The sequence below is a fragment of the Passer montanus genome, unplaced genomic scaffold (assembly GCF_014805655.1).
Source record: "Passer montanus isolate IOZ18808 unplaced genomic scaffold, ASM1480565v1 scaffold28, whole genome shotgun sequence".
NCBI lineage: Eukaryota > Metazoa > Chordata > Aves > Passeriformes > Passeridae > Passer > Passer montanus.
Window position 1 is genome coordinate 3,145,984 of NW_024367483.1, and position 27,738 is coordinate 3,173,721.

Consider the following 27,738-nt stretch of genomic DNA (forward strand, 5'->3'; position numbering starts at 1 on the left):
TTCCCCCTGCACCCTGTCCGGGAGTGTTTCAGCAGCCTGTGACGGCAGCCAGGCCCCCATGGCCTGGCACTGAGCCCTCTGCATCCTCCTCCCTGCCCCAGGGCTGGCCCCAGTGCTGCTCCACCAGGGAAACGCCAGGTACCAGGGGAGGGAAGCGGGGCAGGCTGGGCTGGTGCTCGGGGATTTGGTGGTGGCAGCAGGCAGGAAGGAGAGAGACACGGTGGAGGGTGCTGTGACTCCTCAGGTTCCGTTCCCCTAACCTTATTCCCCTCTCCTCCCAGCCCAGGAGCTGCAGGAAGATGATGGACCTGCCTGCCTCCCCACCGGCGTTGAGGATGTGGCTGGGGCTCGGGCTCTTCATGCTGCTCTGCCTTGGGATAGGTGAGCAGGAGCCAGGATGGGAGTGTGGGAAGGGGCTGGGAACCAGCAGCAGCATCCATGGGTGGTCAGCAGGGGATGGTGGCCCTCAGGACACTTCTGGTGCCTCCTGCCAGGGCTGAGCCCAGGGTTTGGGGCAGCTGGCACTTCACTGAGGAGCCCTCAGCTCTCAGCTTCCCAGGCCCACTGCACCAGGCTGCTGGCTCCCAGATGGGCATGGTGGTCTCCCATCCCAGCGAGGATGAGAGAAATGAGGGTGCTTTTGGTCAGCTGATGTCTGTGGGGAGCACATGGCACAGCACCTTGTGCTTCGGTTTCAGTGGTGGCGTGGTTTCCGCAGCGTTTTGGGTGGTTCAGAGCGGGTGCGTGGTGGAAAAGATCGGGAAAGGTGGAAGCTTGGAGTGCTCTGCACCTCCTGGGCAGCTCAGCACAGAGCAGAGTGAGTTCTTTCTCCAACAACACAATTGAAGTCTTGCCTGGGCTGTCCCCTGTCCTTTTCTGAGCACTTGCCATAAAGCTCACACAGATCGCTCCTCGCCTCAAAAGGCTTGGGATGAGTCTTCTCAGATGTGTGAAATGTTAACCTGGAGACCACACAAAATTCACTTCTGAGCTGGAGTTCATTGTGGATGCAAAATAAGCTGTGCTTATTGGCATTTTAGTGTCTCATTGCTACTCGAGAGCAATCCTGGGCTGAACTGGGGCTTTCGTTAAAAATCAAGCAATGCAAAATTAGGAGCTTTTCATGCTCCTATTGTGAAACTGGGAGGTATTTGATGCTGGGCTTCGTTTTGAATTTCAGTCTCAGAATTTTAAGATAAAACTTGGAGAATTTAGCAGGGAGTGAATTGCAGAGCTCACTTGTAAAGAAAGAAATTACCTCAAATGTCTCGCTGGGATCCCTGCTCTTCTGTCTTCCCCTCACTCCTTCCCCTGCCTCTGTGCTTGCAAAGCATCTGTCAAGCACAAATATATTTTGCTTGTATTTGCATCAGGCAGACACTCTATCATGAGCAGAACTGTTTCTGTCTCAGTACTTTAAGAGCTTGTGGTGTGTTAATAATGTAATTACGATAATATGGTAATTTGCCAGTCATGTAATTTCTCTGGAAACAATGCTGGTTCCTTGACTTCTGGTTGTATAGTTGGATGTATAGTCTGATGCATGCTGATATCCACTACTAGAAGTAGGAGTTTGACAAGAAAACTAAGCATTCCTCCAGTTGTACTTTTGGGGCACAATTTTTAGATGCTTCTCAAGCAACAAGTCAGTGGAAGTGCTGGTGCCTCAGGAGTAGGTGCTTGGCAGACTGATAACAGCAGGACAGCTGATACACTTATTTTGCTCTCTGTATGCACTCACACACACTCTGAACCCTTTCTCTCTGAAGATCAGCATTCCTACATCAGTGCTCCTGGAAAATACGTGGTGCAGTACCCACTAAGGGCTGGGTTTTAAAAGCTTTGCTGGTGCTTGTGGGTGATGCCTTCTCAAGGTTGCCCACAGGGACCACAAGGATGGAGTTTTGGCCTTGTTGTGGCAAAATAATGGAGCCCTGGTTGTCTGCCATCAGCCTGGCAGTGACTTTCCACACAATACTGAGTGAGCCACCACATTTACAGGACATTTTACAGGACATTACACATTTTACAGGACTATCCCCACATGGGACTGCTCATGAGCACATCAAGGCACAGTCAGGGCTGGCTCCCAGAGCTTGTGTCCTTGGCTTGGCCCAGGTGTCCTGATGCTGGCACACCTCCCTGGTGTAGCCCTGCAAAAGGTCAGGTAGCATTCTGGGATGGAAACAGGTGCCCTCTGTAAAGCCAGTGTGAGAGAAATAGTAACAGAGGGATGCTAGGCTGAATTTTCACATGGTAGCAGTGGAAGGCATTAATGGGGGGCTTAATTAAAAGGGATTTGAAGGTTGAAGGTTGATTTGAAGTTGTCTTTCATAGGAATCTCATGTATGTGCAAGCTACGTAGATCCATTTATTTTCCTTTGATTTGAATTTTGCTACTCTGATGTTCACCTGAGGGGCTCCACTGAAATGCCAGTGTAATTTAGAGCTGCTTCTGGAATGTCATCTGCTGCTGGAGACACTGATGTCCATGAACAACACTCCTTGTCTCAGCAGAAAGTGGCAGAACAGCTTTGGTTAACAGCACAAACTTTTTTATTTATGATCTGAATGCACTGCTGGTATCCCCACGGGCTTGGTTTTGTCCTGCCATTGCACCTTCACACCTACCTACAAATTGTAGGATATTCTTAGTCCCTGTTTGTTATCCTAGAAAAATATAGCTTGAAGTACCTCAGTACGACCTTTCCCTGCCCTGTGTGCAAACAAAGCATAGGCACTGACTTCAGGGACCCAGCAAGCCCAGCTTTGTGTCCATGGAGTATTTTTAAACTTCCCTGGAGTCTTTTCTCCCAGCTGGGGACCACTTAGTTCTTGGTTTCTTCCCAGGGGTGAAATTTTTTGAGAAGTTTTGAAGAAAATTCCCTACAGCTTTTCTAAGTTACTGGAGAGTTGGGAAGGGAGGGGGAATATCCACTTCAGTCAGCGAGCAGTGGCTCACAAGCAAGTCATTCCGGGAATCCCCTTCCCTTGTGTTACTCCCAGCAAAGAGCTCGGAGTGGAGCTGGGTTTCAGAAAGGGACAGTGTGACCACCCCTAAATATTGAGATGCCTGGCAATGAGCTTTAGGTGCTTGGAGTCTGATTTCCATGCCAGCTCTGGTATGGGTCGTGCTGGGGCAAATTTCATGGTGGAGATGGCAGAAATTTCTCTTTACGTACTGGATTTGCCCACTTGAACACTGGATGCAAATTGAGTTTCTGACTTATTCCTCTTCATGCCTTCAGCTGTTGTTTTAATTTCTTTTTTCGGATGAGTTTCTGTCTCCTGTTCCAGACATGTGGGAAAAAAATTGTTTCAAAACCAAGGGCAGCGGATCTAAGGAACTCCTTTTTCTGTTTGTCAGTCTGTCCAGAGTGAAACCTGCTGCAAGAGCTTGTCTGGAGAAACAGAAACCCAGCTAAACCCTACTGCTTTTTGCTTTTTGAGACTGTTTTACTTCTTCTGTTGAGTGCTTCTTAAGTTAAAGAATTCTTTAGGAAGAAAACCACAGAAAATTTAACTTAGACAAACTACATTGGTACACACAAAATAAAGTTAAAAGCATAAATGCCAAGTTTGTAAGGCTATGGGTCAAATGTTCCTTTCACCCACATCATTTCCTTTTTCCAGTAAGATCGGAATGAACCCAGATAGCAGCAGTGACCTCATATTGCTCTGATTGCAACAGCTTTTTTTGCATTTCTTGGATCACTGAGACATTTGTATCCTGGTTGCCGTGTGCATGTTGGACATTCCTGCACTTAAACATGCAAAGTTTGCAGTGGACACTTTTATTAATTGTGGTGGATTACCAGCAGAAGATGCCACCCTCAGGCCCTCTCACCTTTCCTGCTCATCAGTGCCCTGATTCTGAGTTCCAGCTGTGGTTTAATGGGGGTAATTAATGTGATATAAATGACTGATGCCATCCCTCTGCCTCCCTTGTGGTGAGTTAATTTTTTTCAGAGCCAGTTTGCTTTTACACCTGTGCACCCTGGAGGGGACGGATACAGACAGGAGTCACAGTTGAAGGGTACAAACAGATCATTGCCACAAGAGATGCAATCCTGCTCCTCTCTGGCTGTGTGAGCCTCCTCTTCTTTGCACATGTCTGATCCCTGGATTATCTACTTCACTAGATAATCTAAACTAGCAGAAAGTTTCCTTTTTTCTTTTTTTTTTTTAATTAAGACTGGTATATTCTTCCAGTTTAGCAGAAAGTTTCTTTTTTTCTTTTTTTTTAAACTGGTATATTGAACCAGACTCTGGAGAGCCCTGCAAGGGGGAACACGTGGGATTGGAAGGGAAAGGGGAGCCAGATCCCCTCTGCTTGCATGGGGAAGGCATGAGATCACGATGAGTTTGCTGTCTGGCTGCATCCCAAGGTCATGCCAGGCTGGGGGAGAATTTCCATATTCAGAGAAATTCTCACATAATTATTATAGAGTTTGTGTTGGAAAGTATCTTAAAGCTAATTTGTTTTAACCTCCCTGCCACGGACACTTGCACTAGACCAGGTGGCTCCGAGTCCCACCCAAAGTGGCTTTGAACACCTTCAGGGCTGGGGCATCCACAACTTCCCTGGGCAACCTGAGCAGCACCTCACCCCCCTCACAACAAATCCTTTCTTCCTAATATCTGATCCAAACCTTCCCTCCTTCAGCTTGAGGCCATTCCCCCTTGTCCTATTGCTACATGTCCTTGTGAAAAGTCCATCTCCAGCCTTCTTTAAGGCTCCTTGTAAGCATGGGAATGCTGCTCTGGTCTCCCTGGAACCTTCTCTTCTCCAGGCTGAAGGCTTCTCCTTCCTTTTAAGCATGTGTTTCCCAGTATAAATGCTGTGCACTTCTGGATGTGGTGTCTTCCACAGGGTGGAAAGATAGATGTGCTGGATGCAGTAAAGTCTGTTCACTTGGCAGAAGGAGGACAGTTTTGTTTTAAAATAGATTATGTTAAATTGTAGCTGTTCTGTCCCCTTTGGAGGGGCATCACCATTGGGAGTCTCAGGAGTTCATTTGAGAATATGTAAATCTTTCCCAACTCGGAAATGCCACAGGCTTTGCTTCTGCTTTTTCACTGTTATGCTTTTAAAATATCATTGGCCCCAGGGGACTGCCTGGCTGAAAAGAAAGTGCTGACTGATGGCTCATGGTGGCATTTCTACCTGCCCTGAGCTAAAAGGACATGCACCTTTTGGCCAGCTCCAGTTCCTCTCTATCACATAAAAAATTGTTAGAAAAGACGATTGAAGGAAATCTCTCTGCACACCACTGCTCTCACCTTAGCAGGCACCCTCTGGTGAGGTTCTAAGTGCCCTGCAGACAGGGATTGGATCCCTGTGGAAGTGCTTCAGGGGGAGCAGAGCTTGCTGTCAGACACTGGTTCCTAAAAGGAGAGAGCCCTGCCCTGCAGCACCTGCCCAAGGCTCTCCTTCCACTCCCTCTGCAGCTTCTGGAGCTTCCAGACCCCTCTGGGCTGCTCTGCTCTGGTTTCCTGAGGGTCCCAATGGTTAATGACCCCTCTCCACGCCATGCTCTTATCAGGGCTGTGTAATCCCTCCTCTCCAGGTGACTGCCGGGGCTGTCTACAGAGCATCCGTGGGTCAGAGCCTGAGCACAGACCAGTTTTTCTAACAAGAGAATGCCTGGCAGGCCTGCAGCGTTGGTAGCTGCACTGGTTAGTGTTGCTATGGCTGTGGGCAAGCACTTTGGCAGGGGAAAAAAATTAAAATTTGTAATTTTTCAGCTGTGAAGTGGGCTTACATGAGAGGTATCATACTTGATTTTCCCAGTTACTGGGTACTTTCACCTTCTATCAGTTTCAAGAGAGGGCTGGCTGCTTGGGGAGCATGTGAGACAGAGATTTAGTAAGCACTGAATAGAACTACAGCCTTAAGCAGCGGGGAGGACCTCAATTTCAGAAACTGCTGTGAGGAGAGTAGCATGCATGGCAGTGGTGCTGCAGGAATTAGGAAAATTATCTGAGAACATCTTCAGCTGGGAGATAAATATAGAGGAAGTACAAAGTGATCCTGTCAGCAAGAGACAGAGACTGCAGGGGAAAAAATTAACAAATTTATTTTTGTCTGTCTTTGTGGCAAATCTCCCCCACCAGCCCATCTTACACAAATGCCACATCTAGTTTCTGCTCCCAAACCGGGAAATCAAAAGAGTGCTGAGCAAGATGTAGGAATTTGATCTCCAAAGGAACTAAAATATGCAAATTTTCTGAGGACATCCAGAATTAGGGGCCCTCCCAGCCCATTTTTATTCTAGCAGGGTCACACAGGATAGGAATGGAGAAGGGGAGAAGGCTCAGAAAGATTCTTCTTTTGCTCGTTTCTCCAAGTCAAAGGCGTCCTTCTGTCCCCACGGCCGTGTGTCCCTGCTGGTTTGCAGGGGACGGAGTGAGCTCTCCATCCTCTCCTCCCACTCTGCAGCAGGGGGGATCTAAGAAGACATTATCTATTCCCCATCTCCAAGTAATTCTGGTTCCATATCCAGCTCCTTGCTTGGACCTGACCTCCTGCCTGCTGCCAAGCTGAGAAAATTGCCGGTGATTTGTGCAGAGTCGCGATTTTACTCATGTAACAAACACAGCAGACTGGACATACCCGGGCAGCGGGCTTGTCCCAGGCTGACTCAGAAAGCAGGAGATTTGTATCTCCACAAGTCCTGAAACCTGAGCTGGAGCAAGAGGTGTCAGCTGGCTGGAGCTTTGAGCCAAGTATTTCACATTCCCTTTTGTCTTCTCAGATGCTAATTGCAGATCACCCTCTGGTTTGGAGAGCCACTTCATGGCTTCAAGGGTTTCTTCACTAAGGGTGAAGATGTGCAAACACACACAAAATAAAACAATGTTACAATGGTATGAAGGCTGTCCCCACCAAAACACCCTGGGAGTGTTATAATAATTGCCAAATCAACAGTACAGAGCTGGGCAAACCAGGGTTATTCCTTTGTTTAGAAGGAATGTGGCAGCATAAAGATGGGAAGTGCATAAAATCATGTATGGAGTGCCCCAAGATTACAGCACAGAAGCAAGCAAGGATCAGCTTTTAGAAAAACCTGTTCAGAGCATTTCCCTACCTCAGAGCTGTTATTCCATCATCGTGCACTAGGATTAATCCTGTCACTTAACTGCTGCAGGCACACCTGAATAGTGTGAGTGGGTACAAGGAACTGAGGGGAATCACTGTAAACAAAGTCCATCACTGGTTTTCTTTGGGACGCCTTCTTTTCTGCTCCCCTCTCTAACCACATTTGGGATGAGTAAGGGAACTTGACCTGAGCAAAGCATCGGGATTTGCAGCTGCTTTGCTTCACCAAAGCAGCCCAGAGCAGCAGCAGGCCCCCGGTTTGTGATGAGAGGTTGGGCTTGGGTTTGTGCAAGGGTGAAGGGCTGCTCCACCTTTTCATGCCTGCCAAGAGCTCCCTTTGCATGCCTGAACTTGCTGGAGCGGAGTCTGTGGAGAAGGAGCCTCAGAGGCTTGCCAGGCACTCGTGCCTGGGTTAATCTGCAGCCACAGAGTCCGTAAAGAGGACAGGCAGCAGGGCTCAGAGCACCCACTTTTCTCTGTTTCATCCACCTTCCTTAGTGCACAGGGTCTTTTCAACGAAGCACAGAGGAAGGCAGTGCTTTTATGCACTTCTGAACCAGTTAGAGGTTATCTGAACCACACTGAGGTTATCTGGGCATCCATCTAGCAGGGTCTTCCTGTCATCCGTGCGTTCACAGGAGTCACTGATTTAAACACAAAGCATTTCACGTGTAGCACAGGACATTTGCTGGCTTTTGGCTCCATGGAAAGTTTGGGGAGGATCTCATTCCTCATTGGTAAAACCACCTGAGATAAAGACGAGATCAAGGGGGGGTGTCTAGTCTTTTAAAGATTCAGCTTTTCAAAATGTCTTGATTTTTGACTCATTCTGTTTTGCTTGGAAATCCCTGTAAAATATTGCATTGCCATCAAAGGAAAAATCATGCAAGTTTGGGGTGAATGTGTTATTCACAGAAAATGAGGGGTCTGAGCTGCAGAATTACCTGCAGAGTAACAATCCCAGGTGCATGGTCCTAGGCAAAGTCAGTGATGCTATTAATTTATGAGTCGAGATACCAGCTGCTGTTGCAAAAATAAATAGGGAACCAGAAGGAAAAAAAAAGCAAAGCAAGGCTCAGAAGGGCAGAGAAATGGGGAATGCAGGGGAAAAAGAATGGCTTTGGAGCTTCTGTTCACCAGGATTTCTCTGGAGGTTTCCAACAGTTTGAGGCTGCTTCTCCAGAGCATAGCTAGGTCTTTAGCTGCCTTTTTCTGTCAAATCTCTCTGCAAGACTTTTGTGCCAGAGGAAACCTGCTCTCATGTGCTGTCTGACTGCACGTGTGGTCAGGATAACAAAGCTCTCTGTGGCTGGGGAATTTCTGAGTCAGGGCTTGGGCAAAGAGTGCAGAAAATAGGGATACAGGCTCAACAGCTCTCCTGACTCTTTGGAGCAGACAGGAAGGAACAATTCTCCTCTATAATCCTTTCTGTTCCAGTTAGCCCTGCCCTATAGGGCATCTGCAGCACAGGCATACCTTGAATGAAACAAGCTTCTCTGCCCAGGGAAGAGAAAGTCAGCCCTTCCATCGGCTCAGCATTGCCACATGCCACGGGCTTCCAATGATGGAGTGGTATGTGTGCACAGCAAGAGAGTGGGTGGGCTTCAGAGGGTGGGAGGAGGAGGGATCTTTTTCTAGAAAAGGCATTAAAAGTGATTTCCATGGTGAATACGTTCCCCACAGCCTGGCTGCAGAGAGCATTCAGCGCAGAAACGGCACAAAACTGGATTTTCATTTTTGCTTTGCAGTTCACCTCTAAAGTGAAAGGGGACTTTTGTAGGGCTGAATGACTCTTCATGGACTTTGGTTCCTTCAGGCTTGCAGCGTTCAGGTTGCAGTTTCAAGGGTGCAGAGCCTTTTAAGGGTAGTCATGACATCAGCAGGAGTTTCCAGCCCCTGCACATGTACTCCCGAGAAAGTTTTTGTTCTCCTTTTGGTTGCAAAGGAGACTCTGGGGGGCAAGGTAGGGAGAACCTCATGCAACTCATGATGTGATGTCACCCTGACATTTACTGTACACCTACTCTTCCCCTATTGCTGCAAAAGGAGATAGAGAATGATCTTTATCGGTCCCAAAGTTTGACTGGATATTTGACTGGCTGCTCTTTCGAGTCTCTCCAATAATAGTAAGAGCTGCACTGTGAGAACAAGCGAAGATGTGGTCAAAGATAAAAACACATGTACACACAAACACACACAGAGGTGCAGGAGAAGCGACTTCAGCAATAACAGCCTGAAGCGGGCTGCTTTTAAGGTGAACAGAAGGAAATTCTTTCACACGCAGCATGAAAGTGCACAAGTCATTGCCAGAGGATGTTGTGAATGCCAAAAAATATACGTGCATTCCTGAAAGGGCATTGCTGAAAGGGCATTCCTGAAAGGGCAAGAGCTCTTCCTGCAGGGTAGGTCTAGTAGTAGCAATTTAAATGCTGATGTCAAGAAATCCTGAATTTCAGGCTGCAAAGGTTGGCAAGACAAGGCAGTTTTTCTGCTGTGTGAAAGAATTAGTTTTTCTCCCATTTTGTTACCAGTTGATGGCTGACAGAGGTCAGTCCACTGAGCAGCTCCTGGCCTGCCCCAGCTTGGTTGCTCAGGATCTGCAGTGCATTATAAGGGAAAGTACAGGAAGTGGGGGGGAAATATTGAAACTTTCCCTTTGGAAAACCAGTGGAGTGGCAGAGTAGAGGGAAACCAGTTAAACAAGAAGTTGTTCATTTACTTACATATTCTATTTTATTTAACTAATATTAAAATACTCTATAGTGTCGCCAGGACTTCCACAATATTTTTTTGTGTTTCCTGCAGATTTAATGTCAAGTATGCAAGTGGGACAGGGGTGGGTGTGTGGCTGGGGAGGGGAGTGAAATTTATTTCACAGAATCACAGAATCATTTAAATTGGAAAAGACTTTTAAGGTCTTTGAGCCCAACCTTTAACTCAGCCCTGAAAAGTCCATCAATAAACCACATCCCTAAGTGCCACATCTACAGGTCTGTTATATGTTCTGTCCCAGGCTTTGTGTCCAGGCTTTACTCCAGCAAGCAGCCCCAAGCTCCAGCTGTGGCGGGGCACTGGCTGAGCATCTGCACAGCCCTGGCAGCTGTGGGATTGTGAGCAAATCACCGGGCTGTGCCACAGGGGCCTTGCTGGGACAGTGGCCCCAGGATCTGTGAGTCACTGCTCAGCCAATGAGGCCTGGCAGGGAAGCAGCTGGTGGCTGCCTTGGACATGGATGTGAATGGCACAGCATCCTGGTCACAGCCCGAATGCTGCACTCTGCCTCTGCACAGCGTGGCTGCACTCAGGCTGGGACTGTCAAGAGTGAGCCAGCCCAATGTTCTGTCCCAGGCTTTGTGCCTGGGCTTTACTCCAGCTGTGGCAGGGCACTGGCTGAGCATCTGCACAGCCCTGGCAGCTGTGGGATTGTGAGCAAATCACCGGGCTGTGCCACAGGGGCCTTGCTGGGACAGTGGCCCCAGGATCTGTGAGTCACTGCTCAGCCAATGAGGCCTGGCAGGGAAGCAGCTGGTGGCTGCCTTGGACAGGGCTGGATGTGAATGGCACAGCATCCTGGTCACAGCCCGAGTGCTGCACTCTGCCTCTGCACAGCGTGGCTGCACTCAGGCTGGGACTGTCAAGAGTGAGCCAGCCCCAGCCAGACTTTGCTGGGGCAGTGGCAGCTCAGACTCAGCTCTGTGCATGGCTCAGCTCACACTTCAGGCTTTGCACGTGGGCCCTCCCCTGCGCTGACGGGTGATGCTGCACTGTCCCCATCAGTGACACACCTTCTGTCAGGACTTTCCAGCTTCCTCTCCCAGGTGTGTTTACTGAGGTGTGTTCTGCAGGGAAAGGAAGAGGGAATCTGAATCTTTTCTGTCCTGAAGACAGCTATTTCCTTGTTTTTCTGCTCTCAGTCAGTGGAGTGTAACAGATTGATGTCCCACTTCCACCACAGGAGACGAGTGCCTGGGCAGAGAGGCCGAGGCAAGCAGGACTGAGAGCAACCTGATCTGGACTAACAAAGCCGGGTGCACATCATCCCCAGGCTTGCACTAACTCAGGTGCAGCACAGGGCTGTGTGTCCAGGCTGGGTCACCTTTCAGCAGCAGCAGGAACTCCTTGCTGGGCTGCTCCCTTGGAGGTGGAAAGAGGAAGGAGTGGGAAAGCAAGGCGGATCAAGAAAGCAGGGTGCTTAGTAGGGGAATTACTGCTCACATACTCAAAGTTGTACCTAATTTCACCCTGCAAGGATCTCAGCTTATTGTTGTCTGCACACGGCTGTACTCCAGGTATGGCACCAGCATAGTCACTGGCCAGGAGTTGGGGAACATCTGTGCTGGTTCCATGTCATCCCATGAGCTTTCATTAAGATAAATTTGTTCTAGCTAGACTAGGCAAAATTGTTCATTTGCTAATGCTGGAAGGCTGATGATAGTGTGGCTGCAACCTTTGTGTATCATCGTAGGGTTGATTCTATTTTCTGGGATCTTGAATGTTTTGGGGTTTTTTTCCTTTGCAAAAAAATATCTACCAAAAATCCCCCAGCCCCCCTGAACAAATAGTCCACTGTGGCCCTGTTAGGCATGCAGAGAACCCAGTGGAGAGTGACACAGATCTTCCAAACACCAGGCTCTGAAAAGGGAGAGCAGAGGAGATAACAGTTTGTGCATGTATGTTTCTATCCCTATTTTTAAAGGGGCCAGCAAAAATTCTGTTCAGGCAAACAACTCTCCTGCCTTTGCCTTCAGCAATCCCTGCAGCAATCCTTGTGTGCCCTCTGGGTCATGATCCTGAGTAGGAGTGGAGCATGATGCACCAGGCAATGCCCAAGGATGGCTCCCCTCAGTGCAGAGCTGTAAAACAGCTCGGTGGCTGATTGATGAGGGATATGAGCAGTCAGAGCCAAAAGGGGGGAGCTTTAGGCAACAGGTCCTGGCACAAGGCTGTACTACTGACTCACTGACTTTTGTTTGCCCCTCCCCTGCAGGCCAAGCACTGGAGAAGAAAGTAGTCAAAAGCAAAGTGGGGGAAAAGGTCAGCCTGCCTTGCTGTCATGAGATCCCCAGCTCAGAAAGCCTACACAAGTACCGGGTCTACTGGCAGAAGAACATTACAGACGTGGTGCTGGCCTACTCAGAGGGGAACAAGATCTTTCATCACGAGCGCTACCAGAACCGGACAGAGATGGACCCCTGGAACCTCACTCTGTGGATCTCCCCCATGGAAATCCTGGACAATGGCTCTTACCAGTGCGTGGTTCAGCGCAACTCGGTCCTCGTGTGCAGCGAGTCCGTCATCCTCTTTGTGACAGGTAGGTGGATTGCCTCTGTCACCCGAGGCTCTCCAGTGCCAGCCTCTGGGGATGAAGGATGCTCTTCCAAGCTTATTCATACTGTAGCAGATAGACTTTCATCAGGAAACTTGAAAGAGTGTTAACTGCTTCCATTCCAGCAGCCTCCCTTCTTACCTTTCTAAAGCTACCCCAGGTACAGAAATTTTTTTCCCACCCCCAATCCAACCTCCTCTCCTTGATGTCTTCCTCTTGTGAAAGGATCCCTCCTGGGGTCCTGCCCAGGTATCACTGGTGATGGGTGCTTGAGGCAGCCCTTGCTGTCTTTGGGGCAAAACAAGTCAAAGTCCTTAATGCCTGGCAAGCATTCAAGCTGAAAGAGAAACAGGGTGGCCATGGCAGCATCCCAGCCCTGCATCCAAATCTCTGTGGAACTAGCTGCACTGCAGCTGCACGCCCTAAGGCTGAATTCATCATGGAGCTTTGAGGCTTTTTACATTAAAGAAACTGAGCTCCTTTGTTCAAATGAATCTGAATCTTCTCTCAGAGGCCACAAAAAGTTCCACTGACATTTTCCATTTCCACCGGTGTTTTTGTGGCAGTTGATCTCAACCAAAGACAGAGATACTGGTGAGATATATATATATACACATATATAAACATACATGCATTTGAATACCTTTAACAGCAGAGAGTTACATGAATCTTCCAGACAAGTCAGTGAAGGAGCATTCCTCATCTGGAAGGAGATTTGGCAACAAAAAAAAAGACAAGCCCCTGAGGTTTGGCCATTTCCTGCTGGTCTGAGGGCATATGTGCAAGGAGATAAATTTAGTGATCTTTCTGGGAACTGGCATGAAAAAAAGAGAAGTGTACTGCCAGCACCCTTTTTAAACCATGAGGGTTGAGGAGTTAACTGCATAAAACCCATAAAGCTACAGATCTCTCTTCCTGTCCGCAAATACTCCAGTTTCTTTCTGCCCAGAAATCCCCTTGCTGTCTTTAACAGGCCAGCTGTAATAATTATGGTAGACTTCTGCTCCCTTTGGTGAAGTGGGATCAAGTGATTGTGGGGATCAGGAATGGGAAATGCTGGGTTCAGGCTGGGACATCTAAAGGGATTTTCACTGTATTGCTCAACAGACAGTGGGCCTGGAAGGAAAGCTGGAAAGGGAAATGCTGGATTCAGGCTGGGACATCCGAAGGGAGTTTCCAGGCTGGATGGCAGTGTGGTATTGCTCAACAGACAGTGGGCCTGGAAGGAAAGCTCTCTTTGTCTCTCCTTGATGTCACTGCTCAGCCACACAAGTTCCTTTCACTAGGGATTGGTTGCTTGGTACCCTAGAGCATAGGCAGAGAAAACTTCCCACGGTGAATTCCCTTCAGGTGGGGGGAGTCTTTGCTTTGGCCGTGGGTTTTGGGGGCTGCAAAAATTGCTGTGGCCTGACAGAATGGCAACCAAACCTCTCTTGCTCTCTTGCAGCTGACTTCAGCACGCCCAACATAACAACAGAAGTGTCCGCCGAGTCTTGCGAGTTGACTGAGATGGTGATAACCTGTTCTTCTCACGGAGGGTTCCCCAAGCCCAAAATCTCTGGGGCCCTCAACAACGTGTCCATGGAGTGGAATGCCAGCTGGGTGTCTGAGTCCAGCTTCAGCCCCTACAGTGTCACTGGAAAGCTGGTGCTCAACGTGACCAAAGACGTCAACATCTCTTGCTCCGTTGAATACAGCGGCTTTGCCAAGTCCTCCAGTTTGCTTCTGAGTATGTTTTATTAATGTTTTTGTAACAAATGCATATTCTCTGAGAATGCAGTAGATTTTGTGCAAGTGTTCATGCAAGTATCACCCAATGATCCTGCCTGTGAACTACACACCAAAACATTTTTGAGGTTGGAAGATAGCCCGGGTGGGAAGGGGGAGTTACAGCAGTGACTGACAAGCAGAGACAGCTCTGTCTTCTTTGTTGAATCTGCTGAGTTGCCTCTCTGAGAATGCAGTAGATTTTATGCCAGTGTTCATGCAAGTATCACCCAATGATCCTGCCTGTGAACTACACACCAAAACATTTTAGAGGTTGGAAGACAGCTGGGGTGGGAAGGGGGAGTTACAGCAGTGACTGACAAGCAGAGACAGCTCTGTCTTCCTGCTGCTCCACTGCAGCTGGGCTGAGAGCTGAACTGGATCCTGCTGGGATCTGGTAATGTCACTTTTGGTGGCTCCCACAGGCTGGGGCTGCCACCATCCTGTGCCACTCCATGGTCTTGCTGCCAGCTATGTGACACAGACCTGGTATTTGAACAGAGGGACCAGAGAAACATGTGTGCTTTAATAGCCACAGGCTGCATTATAAAAGAATTTCCTCATTTAACAAGCATGTTTGTCCCTGCTTCAGTGAAAGAAACTGTCAGCTGGGGTCTAGACAAAATTCTGCTTTCAAATGGAGCACAGGGTTAACTCATACGAAAAGAATTCCATCACTGAGCATGGCTTAGAAATGATGGCATAATAGATAAGCCTGTGCTTTGAAAAGCTTGAAGCACAAGTGGAAACAGCATGAGGGAAGGCAGCACACTACATTCCAGATGTTTTGCAGTAGGAGGGGATTTGCAAGAAAATTCATGAAGCCAAAAGGATTTTTTTTTTTTCATGTTGTTACCAAAAAATTATTCTGAAATATCTCTGGGCCTGATGTTTTTACTGTGGAGATAAGGGCACCTTCAAGGGAAGATAGAGAAGCAGCATTTTTCCTAGGGAATTGTACCTTATTCATCAAGGTAGCTTATTCAGCTATCTTACTAAAATCAAAGGGGCTTGTGGGGAGAGGTGCCATTCAGCTTCTGAACAAATGCCAGGAACTAGTGCTTTATGAATATTGGCTGTTGCTGGATGTAGAGCATAATGTCCCTAATGAAGGGAGAATAAGGTTATGAATAGCTCAATACATAGAAACAGAGAAGAGCCAAAAAAAATCTGTAATCAGAGGAGGGTGCAGTCAACAGTGACACAGCCACAGCAGTCACAACCCCCCCACTTTTTGACTTTTAGGATGTGGAACAACTCCCATTTTGGTGTAAATGGTCCTCCAAACAAACCTTTCATGAACACTGAGTTACAGGCAGAGCAGAGGCCCTGGTAAATGCAGAAGGCAACCCCTGCAGAGTTGGAGGTTTGCATTATTCTCCTTCACCTGTGCATCCCAAGGCAAAAAAAATTAGGCATAAATCTGATGAAAACAGTAAGGAAAACTGCAAAGTACCTTTGAGAACAGAAATTTTCTACCTCTGAACTCAGACTTTTGCACCAAGCCTAGCTAATTTCCCTGAAACAGCTCATATGTCTTTAAATATTTCCCGTCTCAGTCCTGTTCTGGACAAAGACCCAGCTTTTTACGTTCTGTGAATGTGTTAAAAATTTCAGCCCATAGCAAATGTGGGTAAGTGGAAGAAATTTAGGTGCCAGCTTTGTTTGTTTATTGAGTAAGTCCATTTTCAGGCTGAATACCTGAGTTAGAATTTAGCCAGGACCCCTGAAATTCACATACCTGCTCTGACATGAAAATGCAAATATCCTTTAAGGAAGTTTATTTATGTTTTATTTCTCCTGTCTCAGAAAAAACAAACAGCTGCGTTGTTCCTCCTGTGCCTCCATCTTATAATGTCATTATTGCTTCAATTATCATCCTTATCATCTTCATTCTGGCTATCACCCTGGCAGCAAGATACCTCCCAAGGCATGGTAAGTGCAGCTTCTTTTTCAGCAAGGTGTCTCTTAGTGCTGATGTAGGATACACATTTATAGAAACTTTACTGTCACACTAAGTATTTCTGTACCTTCTTCTAATTTTTTTCTCCCCTTTAGCATCCACTGTCACAAAATCTAAGTCTAGCTCATGATTTTCCCACATTTTGTGTGCAGGAAACACTTGAGTTCAGGTTTGAGAGTGAAGAGGTGACAGGGAGTTTTGACAGCAGATCAAAATATTTCCAAAATCAGGGATAATGAAGAGGTTCACAAAGGTTCATTTTTATGTATTAAGATGCTTTAAGATGCTTTAGGATGCCAAGAATCTTGGTGGTCATGATAGATACAGATGAGCACTGAGGTACAAAACTGGATCTCTCTCCACACCCTACATCATCCCTCAGAAAGTCACTCAGCCAAAGTAACAAAAATACCTGGTGTTAGGGCCACAGGAAAGACTTCAGCAGAGCAGTGTCCCACTTTTATGAGAACACCAACCAGGAGAGTTAATTTGTATTCTTTGTACGGCCAAAAATGGCACAGGTAAAGTGTCTGGTCCCATCTTATGAAGCCTTCAGTAACTCCAGACAAGTCTCCAAGAGTTTTTCAATGGCAAAGGGGACCTCAAATATCTCAGGGTTAGTGGAGAGCTGAGTAATTTACTTTTTTATAATCAGAAAAATCCTATCTGTTAGCTGTTGCTCCTAATCATGTCTAAGCTGACCTTGCCAGAAAGTCCCTGAAGATGTGGGCAGGCATTTAATAGATTTATGAAGGCAGGTAGGATTGAAAGTCAGCAGCAGTAGGTGTCTTATCCACCCCTGTGAGCAGCTCTGCAGAGCAGTCCTGGAAAATGACAGCAGGCCTTGCAAATACATGAGGATACACAACACCCAGCTGAGTTCTGTCAGCTTCTGGGGAAGCCACATCTGGGGACAAGAATCCCACACTGAGGGCTCTGTGCTCACTTTTACACCACCTGGCTGTGGTGTTCCCTGTTGGCAAAGGTCATTTTCTGGGCAGCAAGGGCTCAGCCCACCCACAGACACCTGTAAGTTTGCCATGCTTGTGTCTTCTGATACCTCTACTTCAATTTCAGACAAATTCACTCCCAAGGCAGATGTGTGGAGGTCTCATTACTATTTTTCTTTTCCCCTCCTCGTCGACCACATCCCTTCAAAAACCAACGTGACCATTGAGTCAAGCTGGGCTAATTTCCTTTCAGTGTTTTACCACAAAGAAAGGAAGTTTCTGGAAGGCTGTGACTCTGGGTCACACCTGTGCACCTCCTCATTTTCCACCCCTGTGCCCTTATGACACCAGTGCCAGTTCTTCTCCCCTGCTGTTCCCTGGGGCTGTGTCAACAGGAAAGCAACAAGCAGGCTGAAACCAAGAAAATCACAGTTGATCACAGCCTGTGCTGTTAGCTGCATGTATAATGAACTTCTAATTATAGGAGAAAATGAACTGGAATCGGAAGGTTTGTCTCTCAACAAATATAGGCTGGAAATTAAAAGGTTCCTTGCCATTAAATTAGCAAGATCCTGGAGCACTCTGAAATAGCCTTTGATATAGGAACGGAGTTGCTTTTAAAGCAGATGTAAAAGCATACCCATGTGGTAGAATGCAATCACCTGCAAGCAGCATGGCACATGGCCAAATTAACTGGAATTTCCCTTTTAGTCCCACTTCCATAATATGCACAGGGAGTAGATTTGCTGAATCAGGTGGTGCTATTTGGTTCAGCCAGTTTCTAGACCTGGTATGGAAGAAACTGTAAAAGAAACTGCAAGAAGTGTAAAAGAAACTGAAGCCAGAGCTTCCATTCAGCTTTCCAGTTTGTGTGGTTGTCTCATTTCAGTGCTGCTGTGCATGGCCACCTGTCTGGGAGGGGAAATATCTGCCCTAAGAGGCTTCCTGTGGGTGCTGCTGCAGGCCACCTCTCCAGAGCTCTGTGGGAGCTCAGAATAGGTCTGAAAGTATCTCTGTTGTTCCGGGCTATGGAAAGCTGAGTCAGGAGTTGCTAAGAGTGGTTTCTGAGCTCAAAAAGCCATGCTTCAAAGAGCTGCAGCGTGGGAGGGAAGAATAGAAAGGCAGAGCAAAACAAAACGGAAGAGTTCTCAGTTACGTGATTGTTGTGGTGGCCAGAACAATCAGGTGCTTTGTTGAGGTTCACAGCCGCCTACTCTGAGGAGCTCACAGCCTATTCTGCTGTAATTTAAAAATGAAAACACAAAGCACCAAGATTAGAGATCATCTAAAGAATAGTTTAGGATTCACCTTGCATAATTTGTGCTAGCACAACTGTACAAGATTCAACTTGAACTACTAAAATTCTCACATAGATGGTGAGATATTAAGGGGATCTGCTTAATCTGAGATCCCCTTAAAGCACTGAAAGGGTTTGTTGCTTTTAACACAGGCATTCTTTCACTCCATAGGTAAACTGCAATTAGTGACATGTAACTTCCATCATTATTTCCCCTCTGACCTTATCTCAGCATGTAGCAACCTGTTTTTGTGCCAGGCTGAGGTTCTAGCCCTGTGCTAACGAGAACAGTTTTATCCATATGACAGTGTATAGATAATATTTATTTGGAACAGAGCTCTCTATCGGGACCATATTCACATACTAACAAGGGATCTTCTTTTTCAGTTTGTTCTCAGTGTTGTAAGCACCAGGATTCGGTGGAAGAGGGTGTGAAAGAATACACAAAAGCACCCATGAGCTCTAAAGTGACATCTGAAACATCATCTGTATGACCAGATAGCATTTGCAGGTAGTTTTCTTCACTCTTCTTTTGGCAAAACAGTTTCTCAAATACCATTGCATGCTTGTGCAATGTTAGCTGAAAACAGCACGTGTCATCCAGGTGTCAGATCTGCAGTGACATCCCCTGTGCTCATTTTGTGAGCCTCCCAACTAAACACTGGGCAGTGTTTTAGTGCCTGTCCTGCTGGGCTCATTTGTGAGTTACTCATCCCTACCTCAAGTGCCACACGTGGCTTCACCCCCCAGAGGCTCTGGCTGATTCCCTGTGAGCCTGATCTGATGCCTCAACATGGGAACATCCCTGATGATAGAATCTGAGCATTGACCGAATGGTGGTAAGGGAGGGGGAATAAAAGAACAACTCCAGCTTTCCCAGTATGATCAGACATGCCAGTCCACTTCTGAGATATGTCCATTCCCTTCAGCAGCTGGAGGAACAGAGAAGAAAAGTTTCCTTCCTCAAACGTGCCCAGAAAATACTTATATTTTAAAAAGAGTTACTTTTGATAATGGGGTGTTATAAAAGTGGGCTGGGAAAGTCTGGCTTGCCAAGGTTTTATGATTACAAAGGATTATATTTGCTTTGGCTTGGAAAGCTCAGCAGTTTTCAGGGCTGTATCCTCCAAAAAGACACTTAAGTGAAGATTAGCAGCTAACTGTTCTTATTCACATCATTATCCAGGTGACTGCATTTCCTGCTCTCACCACAGCATGCGGAATTGCCAGGGTAATGCCTGCAGAATTGCCAGGGTAATGCCCCAGAGCAACAGCTGCGGGGTCCTGGAAGTCACGACTTTGTCAAACTGTACACTGCAGAACCTAAAAGTTTAATAGTTTGGAGATGGAAAGGAGGGGAAACTCTCATTCAGGCCACTTGTCTAATTTCCAAACCTGACCACCCACTCATGTTTTCCTCTGGGGAAGGCCCTGTCTGGAACAGATACTAGAGCTTTGGTTAGCATGAATTTTGGGGAGTTTTGTGACGGGAGTGGCAGGAGTTCACCTACAGAATAAACCCATTTTCTTTTGTTATAAAAGTTTGTCAGGATTTTCCTGTAGGTGGCTGGTGCTTCCCGACTCCAGCTGCAGTCTGTGGACTGGGATGGAAGCTGTGCTTCCTCAGTGGCTGACTGCCATGTCCTGATGCACTGGGCCATGTCCTAGTGCCGCTTCAATAGGGAAGAACGTTCATCAGCCATCCTCATCTGTTCCCAGGGATTTGCAGGGAGCATGGGCCAGGCTGCAGCTCCGAGTTCAGGCACCAGGAGCCCTCTTGTGGAAGGCTCCCGCAGGTGGTACCTCCTTGTCAGCTCCGCAGCATTACAGGGCTACGTTTAAGGTGTGAAAACAAAAATAAAAGAATCAGTGAAATCTTTTCCCCAGGTTCCTCGCGCTGTGCATCCCGCACTGCAGACTCCACTGTTGGCTGTACAGCGACGCTTGCTGCACCGCCCCTCTCTGCAAGGGGGTGGCAGCGGGAGAAAACTCTGCTCACCACGGCTGGAACACGACCTCCTGTGGACGGATGCAAACCCCCGGCCACGCCACGGGAGCTGTGCCGTGGCCCGGGCACAAGGAGGTCGCTGGGATCCCAGGACCCTCCGTGTTCCTGCAGCGGGGCAGAAGGATGTCACCACTGCCACACCACGACAAGGCTTCAGCCACCTCTGGCTTTGATGCTGCCTCTGAGAGAATCAGGGGCCTGCAGAGCCCTAGCAGGGTGCCCATGCCCTCCTACCCCTTCAGAAACACGGAGCTGCCCTTTGGGACACCCCAAATCCTGACATGGAGTCTCGTCAGTTTGTGCCTCCGTGTTGTGAGTGGGAGCAGCCAAAACTGCTTTTATATTCAGCCTTACACAAGTATCTGTTCTTCCTGCTGGAGGACTTTGGATTTGGACTCGACCATTACAGATACACATCCCTTCTCCCCTAAAGAGGAAATAGTGGACACATTTCTCATGAAAAAAAGACATTTTGGAAGCGAGTCTATGTGCCTCATGCTTATTTGCAGCGCTACGAGACTTTTACACACTGACAGCACTCCTAAGAGCTAATTAATACTGCTTACCTACTGCAGTGGCACAAGTTCTCACAACCTTTCTCTCCTGAAAGGACAGCCTTGCCAACCCAAGCACCGAGGTACAGCTGCTCCATCCAGCTGCTATGTGAGGGCACACATAGGGCCAAGCTTCCACGTGCATCCCCTCTTCCCAGCCACACCTGTACAGCCCCGCTGGAACTCGTGTGACAGCCAGTGGTGATCTCGTGTGTATCTGCTGTAATCAGATGTAACTCGGGGCCTTGCTTCACAAACATGGGTCTGCTTCTGTGTGTGCATCTGCCACGGGATACTTGTTAGGGAAAGCTCTGCAGATTTTTGGGAGTTTCGCACAGCAACGTGAGGATATTTACATTGCTGCTTTCTGCCAGTGTTCTCTCTACCCAGCCAGGACTAGAAGGAATTTCCCTACAGGATGACAACATTGAACAGGACTCATCTGATCCGGGTGACATTCTTGCCTACTGTGTAGGAAAAAATGGCTTCTCGTTTTGAGGGGAAAGGAGGAAAATGCCCCAACCCCCAATAAGCTTCCTAAGCAACTCTGCCCTGAGTTTGACTGGAACGTTTTTCCCTTTTGCTCTGCAGGCTGTACCCATTCCCTCACTGTTCTATCCACGTTATCAGGGCAAACCAAAGTCTGAAAGCACAGTGCCATCCTCTTTGTGGAATATGTTGTTACTTGAGCTGCTTATCTTCCTAGGACACAGCAAAGACACAGTCCATCCATTTCACTTTTTTTCTAGTTGGTACATATTGAGAAACTGCTGGAGAAAATAGGAGGATTAAAAGTGGTTTATAGGATACTGAGCTCTGAGATTAAGTAAAAAATAAGACAATGCTCTCTTCCTACTCCTGCAGAGTCACGCTGTGCCATCACCTTTTTACTGCTTTCCCATTGTATCAAGTGCAATGGGAACTTCAGAACATTCTTACAGAGGAGTTTTTGACAGAGAAAAGGAGGCAAGCTGGGGGTTAAGGAAACAATTGCACTTGTGTGTTCTGGTTGCAAACAGAACACAAGTGACAGAAATCAGGGTGTTTTCAAAAGGCAGCCTGACCCTATTGCAGGACTTGGTGCATGAGTGATGTGTCTCACAGTTTTCAGGTTTCCTGTTCCTTCAGCCTATGTGTGCTCCAGCACAAACCACCAGCTCCTTGCAGGCTCACCACCCTCTCTTGGCATTCACTTCCAACTTTGCTGATTTCCATCACTGCTCTTCCCTACAACCACACTGCAGCTGCACCTTGGCAGCCACACCACAGCTCTGCCAGTTGTACCAGCATGTTTTCCCTCTCACTATCCCATGCTCTCTTCTGCTCCTGACCAGTAATTGCTTAGCCTCCCGGAAAAGGGCTTGCCTTTTGCTCTGTGCCAAACCTTTCCACAGCACCACAAACTCCAGTAACACTTCCAGTAACTCCTTCTAAAGGAATCCAAAAATTTCACTGACAAGTATGTCTAGCATCAGGTTATTTGGCTCATTTTTCATTAAGCACTAATACTCTGGATCACGTTTTCTATTGCCTTATGCTGTATTCAGTGAACTGCACACAAATGGTTTCTGTGAGACCTTCTCAGCTTCACATCTGTGTCATTGTAGCAAGTGAGCTGCTTTGTTTACCCTGTTTTGTATATAATGTTGTTTCCTGGGGTTCCTCCTTTAATTGTATTAAAAAATAAATTGTAAACTCGGTTTCCTTTCCTTAGTAATAAAAGATGTCTGTCTATGCAGTGGGTAGAACCTCTGTTATTCATGTTAGCCACCATTCCACAGCATCCAGGTAGAAGCAGGGTCACCTGTACCAGGTACAGCTGGCATCAAGCCACAGCTCTGTCCAGTGTGCTGACAGCAGTGACAAAATGACACTCAGGCAATCCAACTTGTGACTTCCACACCCCTCACATCTGTTTGCCAGGGGCTAGCTGAGCAGTGTAGCCACAGATCATCCTTCTCCCTCCACAGGAGGTTCTCTGCAAAAGGAAAACTCAGTGTAAGCTGTTCTCACTGTATCCCTGCTCCTTGGGTTACCTACTCTGAAAGTGGAGGGTCAATAATTTCTGTGCTCTGCTTTTGCTGGGAGTGGAGGGAGTGGGGATGTGAAGAATCCTTTACAGATATGTAAGAAACAAACTCTGAACCAATTCTTCACTCCCTATTCAGGAGTCCAAGAAATAAGGAAGTGCAGGGAACTAATTTCAGCAGGAAACTGAGAAACAAATGGCTGCTAATTTTCAGTGCAGCTGGAAGTTTCTGCTTCCCCTTAAAAACATGTAGCAGCCCTCCCCTGCACAGAGAGAAAATCCACACCACTGCTACACCTTGGCACAGCCTTCCCTCTCATGGAAGAACACCCCTGCATCAATGGTCAGGCACAGGAAAATTAGTATTCTTTAGGCATCACATCAAATACCACCAAACAGAAATAGAGACAGAGCAATGACACAGCTAAATGTCATCAGAGCTAGAAAGGCCTCTTCTTTTTTTTTGGGGGGGGGCAAAGGACAACACCATTACTGTCACCAACACATACAGCTTAAAACAGGAAGGGGAAAAAATACATCCATACCTCTGTTTATGCAAATCCTTCTCTTACACATAGAAAAGGAAAATCAGAGCTGGTTGATGACAACCCTGAAATACACATGTTTCTTCAATGGAAAAATGAGCTACACTGGAGTGTTTAAAAAATTAAATGCTCACTTCAGGAGTCAGAAAACACAACACCTTCTTGAAAGCAAACTGTGCCAAAAATCTGCTTTGGGTGGGTGGAAACACTCTGTGGGATTGACTGTTCATATTTCAATCAACACTAATTATCTGGAAAAGCATTAGACCAGAACAGATTCTTCTCTTATGAGAAGAACACTCAAAAATCCTGCCTGGATGTAATTCCTTTTAGCAGGAGAGGAAAGAAAGAGAACAGGAATTCTGACCTCCTGCTTTGGGGAGAGAGTGATGGGGCATCTCACCCTTCTGAGCCCAGACCATGTTACAGTAACTCCAGCACCACCCACAGGTAACAGCTCTGACTGAACAGTTCATCTCTGGAACACAATAACAGAGCTGGCACCCTCGTGGCTCTTGCCTCTGTTACTGCCTGGGTTGAGGAATGTCTGGTGGGATCTTAGAGCTCTTCTCAAGGAGTATGACTCAAGGATGCTGCTCTAGTACCAACACTGTGCTGGCATAAAGCACCAGCTGTACTGACATAAAGAGCTTATGGACACAGTCACCACTGCTCAATGGCTTTATTGAGTGTCTTGAACTACATTTCCCCCAAAAGTCATCCCCTGATTTCCAAACTGTAAATGAAATTAGAGGCCTTCTTGTTAAAACGTCCACAGTGCCAAGCCTTCCATTGTCACCACCAGAAATAAGTCATGTTTTCTGTGGCACGCTCTGGCTTTTATTGAGGAACCCAAAACATGCCTTTTTCAGGGTATTTCCATGTAATTCCCAGCTCCTCCACCCTTCTTCCACAGACTACAAGATACCCCAAGTACAGTAGGAACCAAGTAAGAAACCACCATCAGCAAGTTGTTCAGGCACTGTCTGAAGAGCAGCTTTCACCAGGGCATAATTCACTTTTGGATTCAGGGCACTTTTAGCACACAAACCATTCACAGGCCCCTTTACCTTGAGTATTTCTACATCACTAGAGGTTTGGACATTTTCAGCAGTGAAATGGGTTCTAGATGAGGCTCTGGAACCCTCACTTCCTCCCAAAGCTAGATGACACTTCCTGGTCTGTAAAGTCTGTATTTCCACTTCTCAGGTGGAACAGGTTTGGCCCTTCCAAGTTCTTTGTGCAGTGATATCCATCCCTGAACAATGTTTTCAGCAAAACACTTTTTCACAGGATACAACTGCATTCACAGACAACTTCCATGATCCCTTGACTGAAGGATCAAGCAGGATCAAAATGCTATGTAGCTTCTTATGACAGAGATCTGGGGAAGACTCAGTAGCTCTTCAATTCTCTTGCTCTCTCCATCTCTGCTCTTCCCTGGGCACTGCTTTCTGTTTGGCCTGAGATTTCAATCATACTGAGCTTGGATTGCCTAAGGAGAGAAGAGAGAGTGCAAAGCAATTTTATGCCTGTATCTTCCTGACAGAGACATGACTGCAGAATCCAAACTCTTGAAAATTTTTTCCAGAACTAGTGAGTAAGTTTCAGTAATTCCCAGGACCACGGTCATGCCCCTTTCTCCCCCAAGCCTCCAGGTATCCTCCTTCTTTCCTCTCTTCAATAGGGATGGAAAGAAGGCAGCAATGAAGGCAGACTGGGAAGACTAAATCAGCATTTCTAAGACTGGAATGTGAACAACACCAACAAGCAAGAGAAGAACTGAGGCTTAGAAAACCAGTGTGTCACAGTTTCTCAAAATGTTTGAACCCACAGGCCCAGAGGCCCTCCTAGTCCACGACTGAAGGGGACAGAGCTGCTCCTCACCACTCTGCCAGCTTCTGTTCATACAGCTCCCTGCGCTCACGACTCCTCTTCTCCTGCAGGGTCTCACCAGCCAAGCCATACATTGCCATCAGGAGGCCTCCTGCAGGAACCCTGAAGGGGGAAGCAGAGGAGTCACCACTCACCCAGGGGACACACAACAGCAATAACTTACTGGCATGAGCAAAAGGAGCATGCAGGGGCCCAAAACTCACATCACACCACAGACTAAGGTACTCCTGATCTACTGTCACCCACCAACCACAGCCTCTGAGACAGAACCATGGATCCTCCATGCCCCACGAAACTTTAGGAGATTCATGACTACAAGACACACACAAAGACATGTGTCACCTTACAGCTCAGCCATGCAGTTACTCCCTGAGTGTTTCCTAATGGCTGCTGCTTCACATTTCAGCTTTGGTGGAGCCTCTGTTGCTCCCTCTAATAAGCAAACAGCAGCAAATAAGATGTTCTACTGAGAGCACTGAGCTCTCACCACTGAGAGAGCAGCAAAACACAAAACAAGAAACAAAGAAAAACAGTTTAAAGGTTGGAAGAAAAGTGATCATCATGAGGGATACAGAAAATCCCTCAAGGCAAGAGAGGAAGGGAAGCTCCTGATTCCAGGCTCGGTGTGCAGCAGTCACAACTCACCCAAATGCTGTTCCAAACACGACGCCGCCTGCCAGGCCCTGCAGGCCCAGGTGCATTCTGAACAGGGCTCCTGTGAAGGCTGAAAAAAGAACAAACCCACTGAAACTGAAACAGCCCTGCCACAGACATCTCCCACCAGCACAGGGAGTTGCTTTGCTGCATTTCTCTTCTCCATGAGCTGACATCTGCTTTCACCAGAGCAGAAACCAAGTGCCATGGCCAGTGGGACAGACCACAAAGTCACCACGGCCTCGGCACTGAAACATTGCACCAAGTTACTTCTGCTTCACAAAAACTGCCAAGGTTTTTGCTGTATCACAGAAGTATCTATGAAAGTAAAACCAAGCTCTCTCTAGGCTGGAGCATGATCTCCCTCATCCTTTTTTTCTGTTCAACAACAGCTAATAATAGTAGCTGCCATGTAAGGCAGAAAAGATCAGTAAAAAGTGTGTCCAACTGTAAGGGCAATAAAGCCTGTAAAACTGAATAAGCACATCACACACCCAGAGCCCTGTTGCCAAAAGTGGGCATGCAAGACTTAGCATGAAAAGGGCAGCCTATAAACAGTGTGCTGAATTGTTACCAAGAGTGGAAATAAAAAAGGCTTTCCCTGTTAAATAGGTGCTTATGAGGACAGGTTATGCACCAAGTGTTGCCTTTACCCCACACAAGCATTTTTTACCCAAAACACTCCAGCAAGTATCTTGAAGATGAACTGATAACCACAAAAATCCCCAATGGTTTCAGCAGTGCATCAGTATCTCTGTTAGAAATAAAGGCACGCAGCAGGCAAACAACAGAGCAAAGTCAGTGGAACAAGAAGCAAAACCCAATAGCACAGAAGCTGCTCAATCCCAAGGGATGTGGATACTTGCTTATGCTTTTCTGCTACCACCCTTGCTAACAAACAGAAGCACACAGGGTTACAGCACTCTTACCTCCTGCTGCAGCAAAGTTACTGATGGAGGTTTTGTCGCGGTACACAGACAGGCCCGTGCTCACTGCGCTGCAAAGGCAAGGCACAGAGGTCAGCAGCTGCACATGGAAAAGGAGAGGCAGCAAAACACAGCATGAAATAAAGCTGGATTTCATTAAGCCTGCCCTCAGGTTGCCTCTACCTGCCTGGTTGCCCATCTGTTTAGACCGTGCCACCCATGACTTCTGTGACTTTACTGCGGGCAGCTGCACAGACACAGGCCAGGGAATATCAGAGTTCCTGAGCTGGATCTGAGATACTCTTACTTTTTTTTTAAATCAAAGATTTTTCTTTGCTATCATATAGAATGATAGGACCAGAATGGTTTAGGTTGGAAGTGATGCTAAAAGCCATCCAGTTGCAAGCCCTCACTGCGGGCAGGGGCACCTTCCACGGGACCAGGTTGCTCAGAGCTCCATTCAGCCTGGCCTTGAAAACCTCCAGGGATGGGGCATCCACAGCTTCTCTGAACTACCTGTTCTAGTGCCCAGGAACAGGTAATATAGTCAAGGAGAAAAGAATGTGAGCAATGAAAAGGTCCTGTCAGTCAGCCAGTCCTGATGGAGGACATTTACCGCAGAAGCTGATCCCTGTGTCAGTAGGATCCTGCCTTGCAAACAGCCTCAGTCACACTCGTGACATCAGCAGGGTCACCTACTCTTGTGGCAGCAGATTTCCCT

The 27,738-nt window shown here is 47.3% G+C and overlaps 2 protein-coding genes across 3 annotated transcripts in view; one reads left to right on the top strand and one right to left on the bottom strand.

The window, feature by feature from the left end:
• Positions 1-24,393, top strand: LOC120504054 (T-lymphocyte activation antigen CD80-like). Of its 2 annotated transcripts, none has more exons than XM_039713214.1 (7): positions 1-138; positions 282-381; positions 12,090-12,413; positions 13,876-14,157; positions 16,005-16,130; positions 18,793-18,916; positions 20,293-24,393. In XM_039713214.1, the coding sequence occupies exons 2-6, from the start codon at positions 300-302 to the stop codon at positions 18,897-18,899; spliced, it is 921 nt and encodes a 306-aa protein (XP_039569148.1). In that variant the 5' UTR covers positions 1-138; positions 282-299; the 3' UTR covers positions 18,900-18,916; positions 20,293-24,393. The 2 variants fall into 2 exon arrangements, with proteins under 2 accessions (XP_039569148.1, XP_039569149.1); XM_039713215.1 differs by having other exon boundaries at positions 4-138; positions 287-381.
• Positions 24,207-27,738, bottom strand: part of TIMMDC1 (translocase of inner mitochondrial membrane domain containing 1) — a 6,497-nt gene continuing 2,965 nt past the window's right edge. The window contains exons 4-7 of the mRNA XM_039713216.1: positions 27,021-27,088; positions 26,083-26,161; positions 25,429-25,539; positions 24,207-25,036 (exon numbers count right to left, since the gene is read on the bottom strand). Of these exons, the coding sequence (XP_039569150.1) occupies positions 24,937-25,036; positions 25,429-25,539; positions 26,083-26,161; positions 27,021-27,088 (358 nt within the window). The 3' untranslated portion in view covers positions 24,207-24,936. The remainder of the gene's footprint in view (positions 25,037-25,428; positions 25,540-26,082; positions 26,162-27,020; positions 27,089-27,738) is intronic.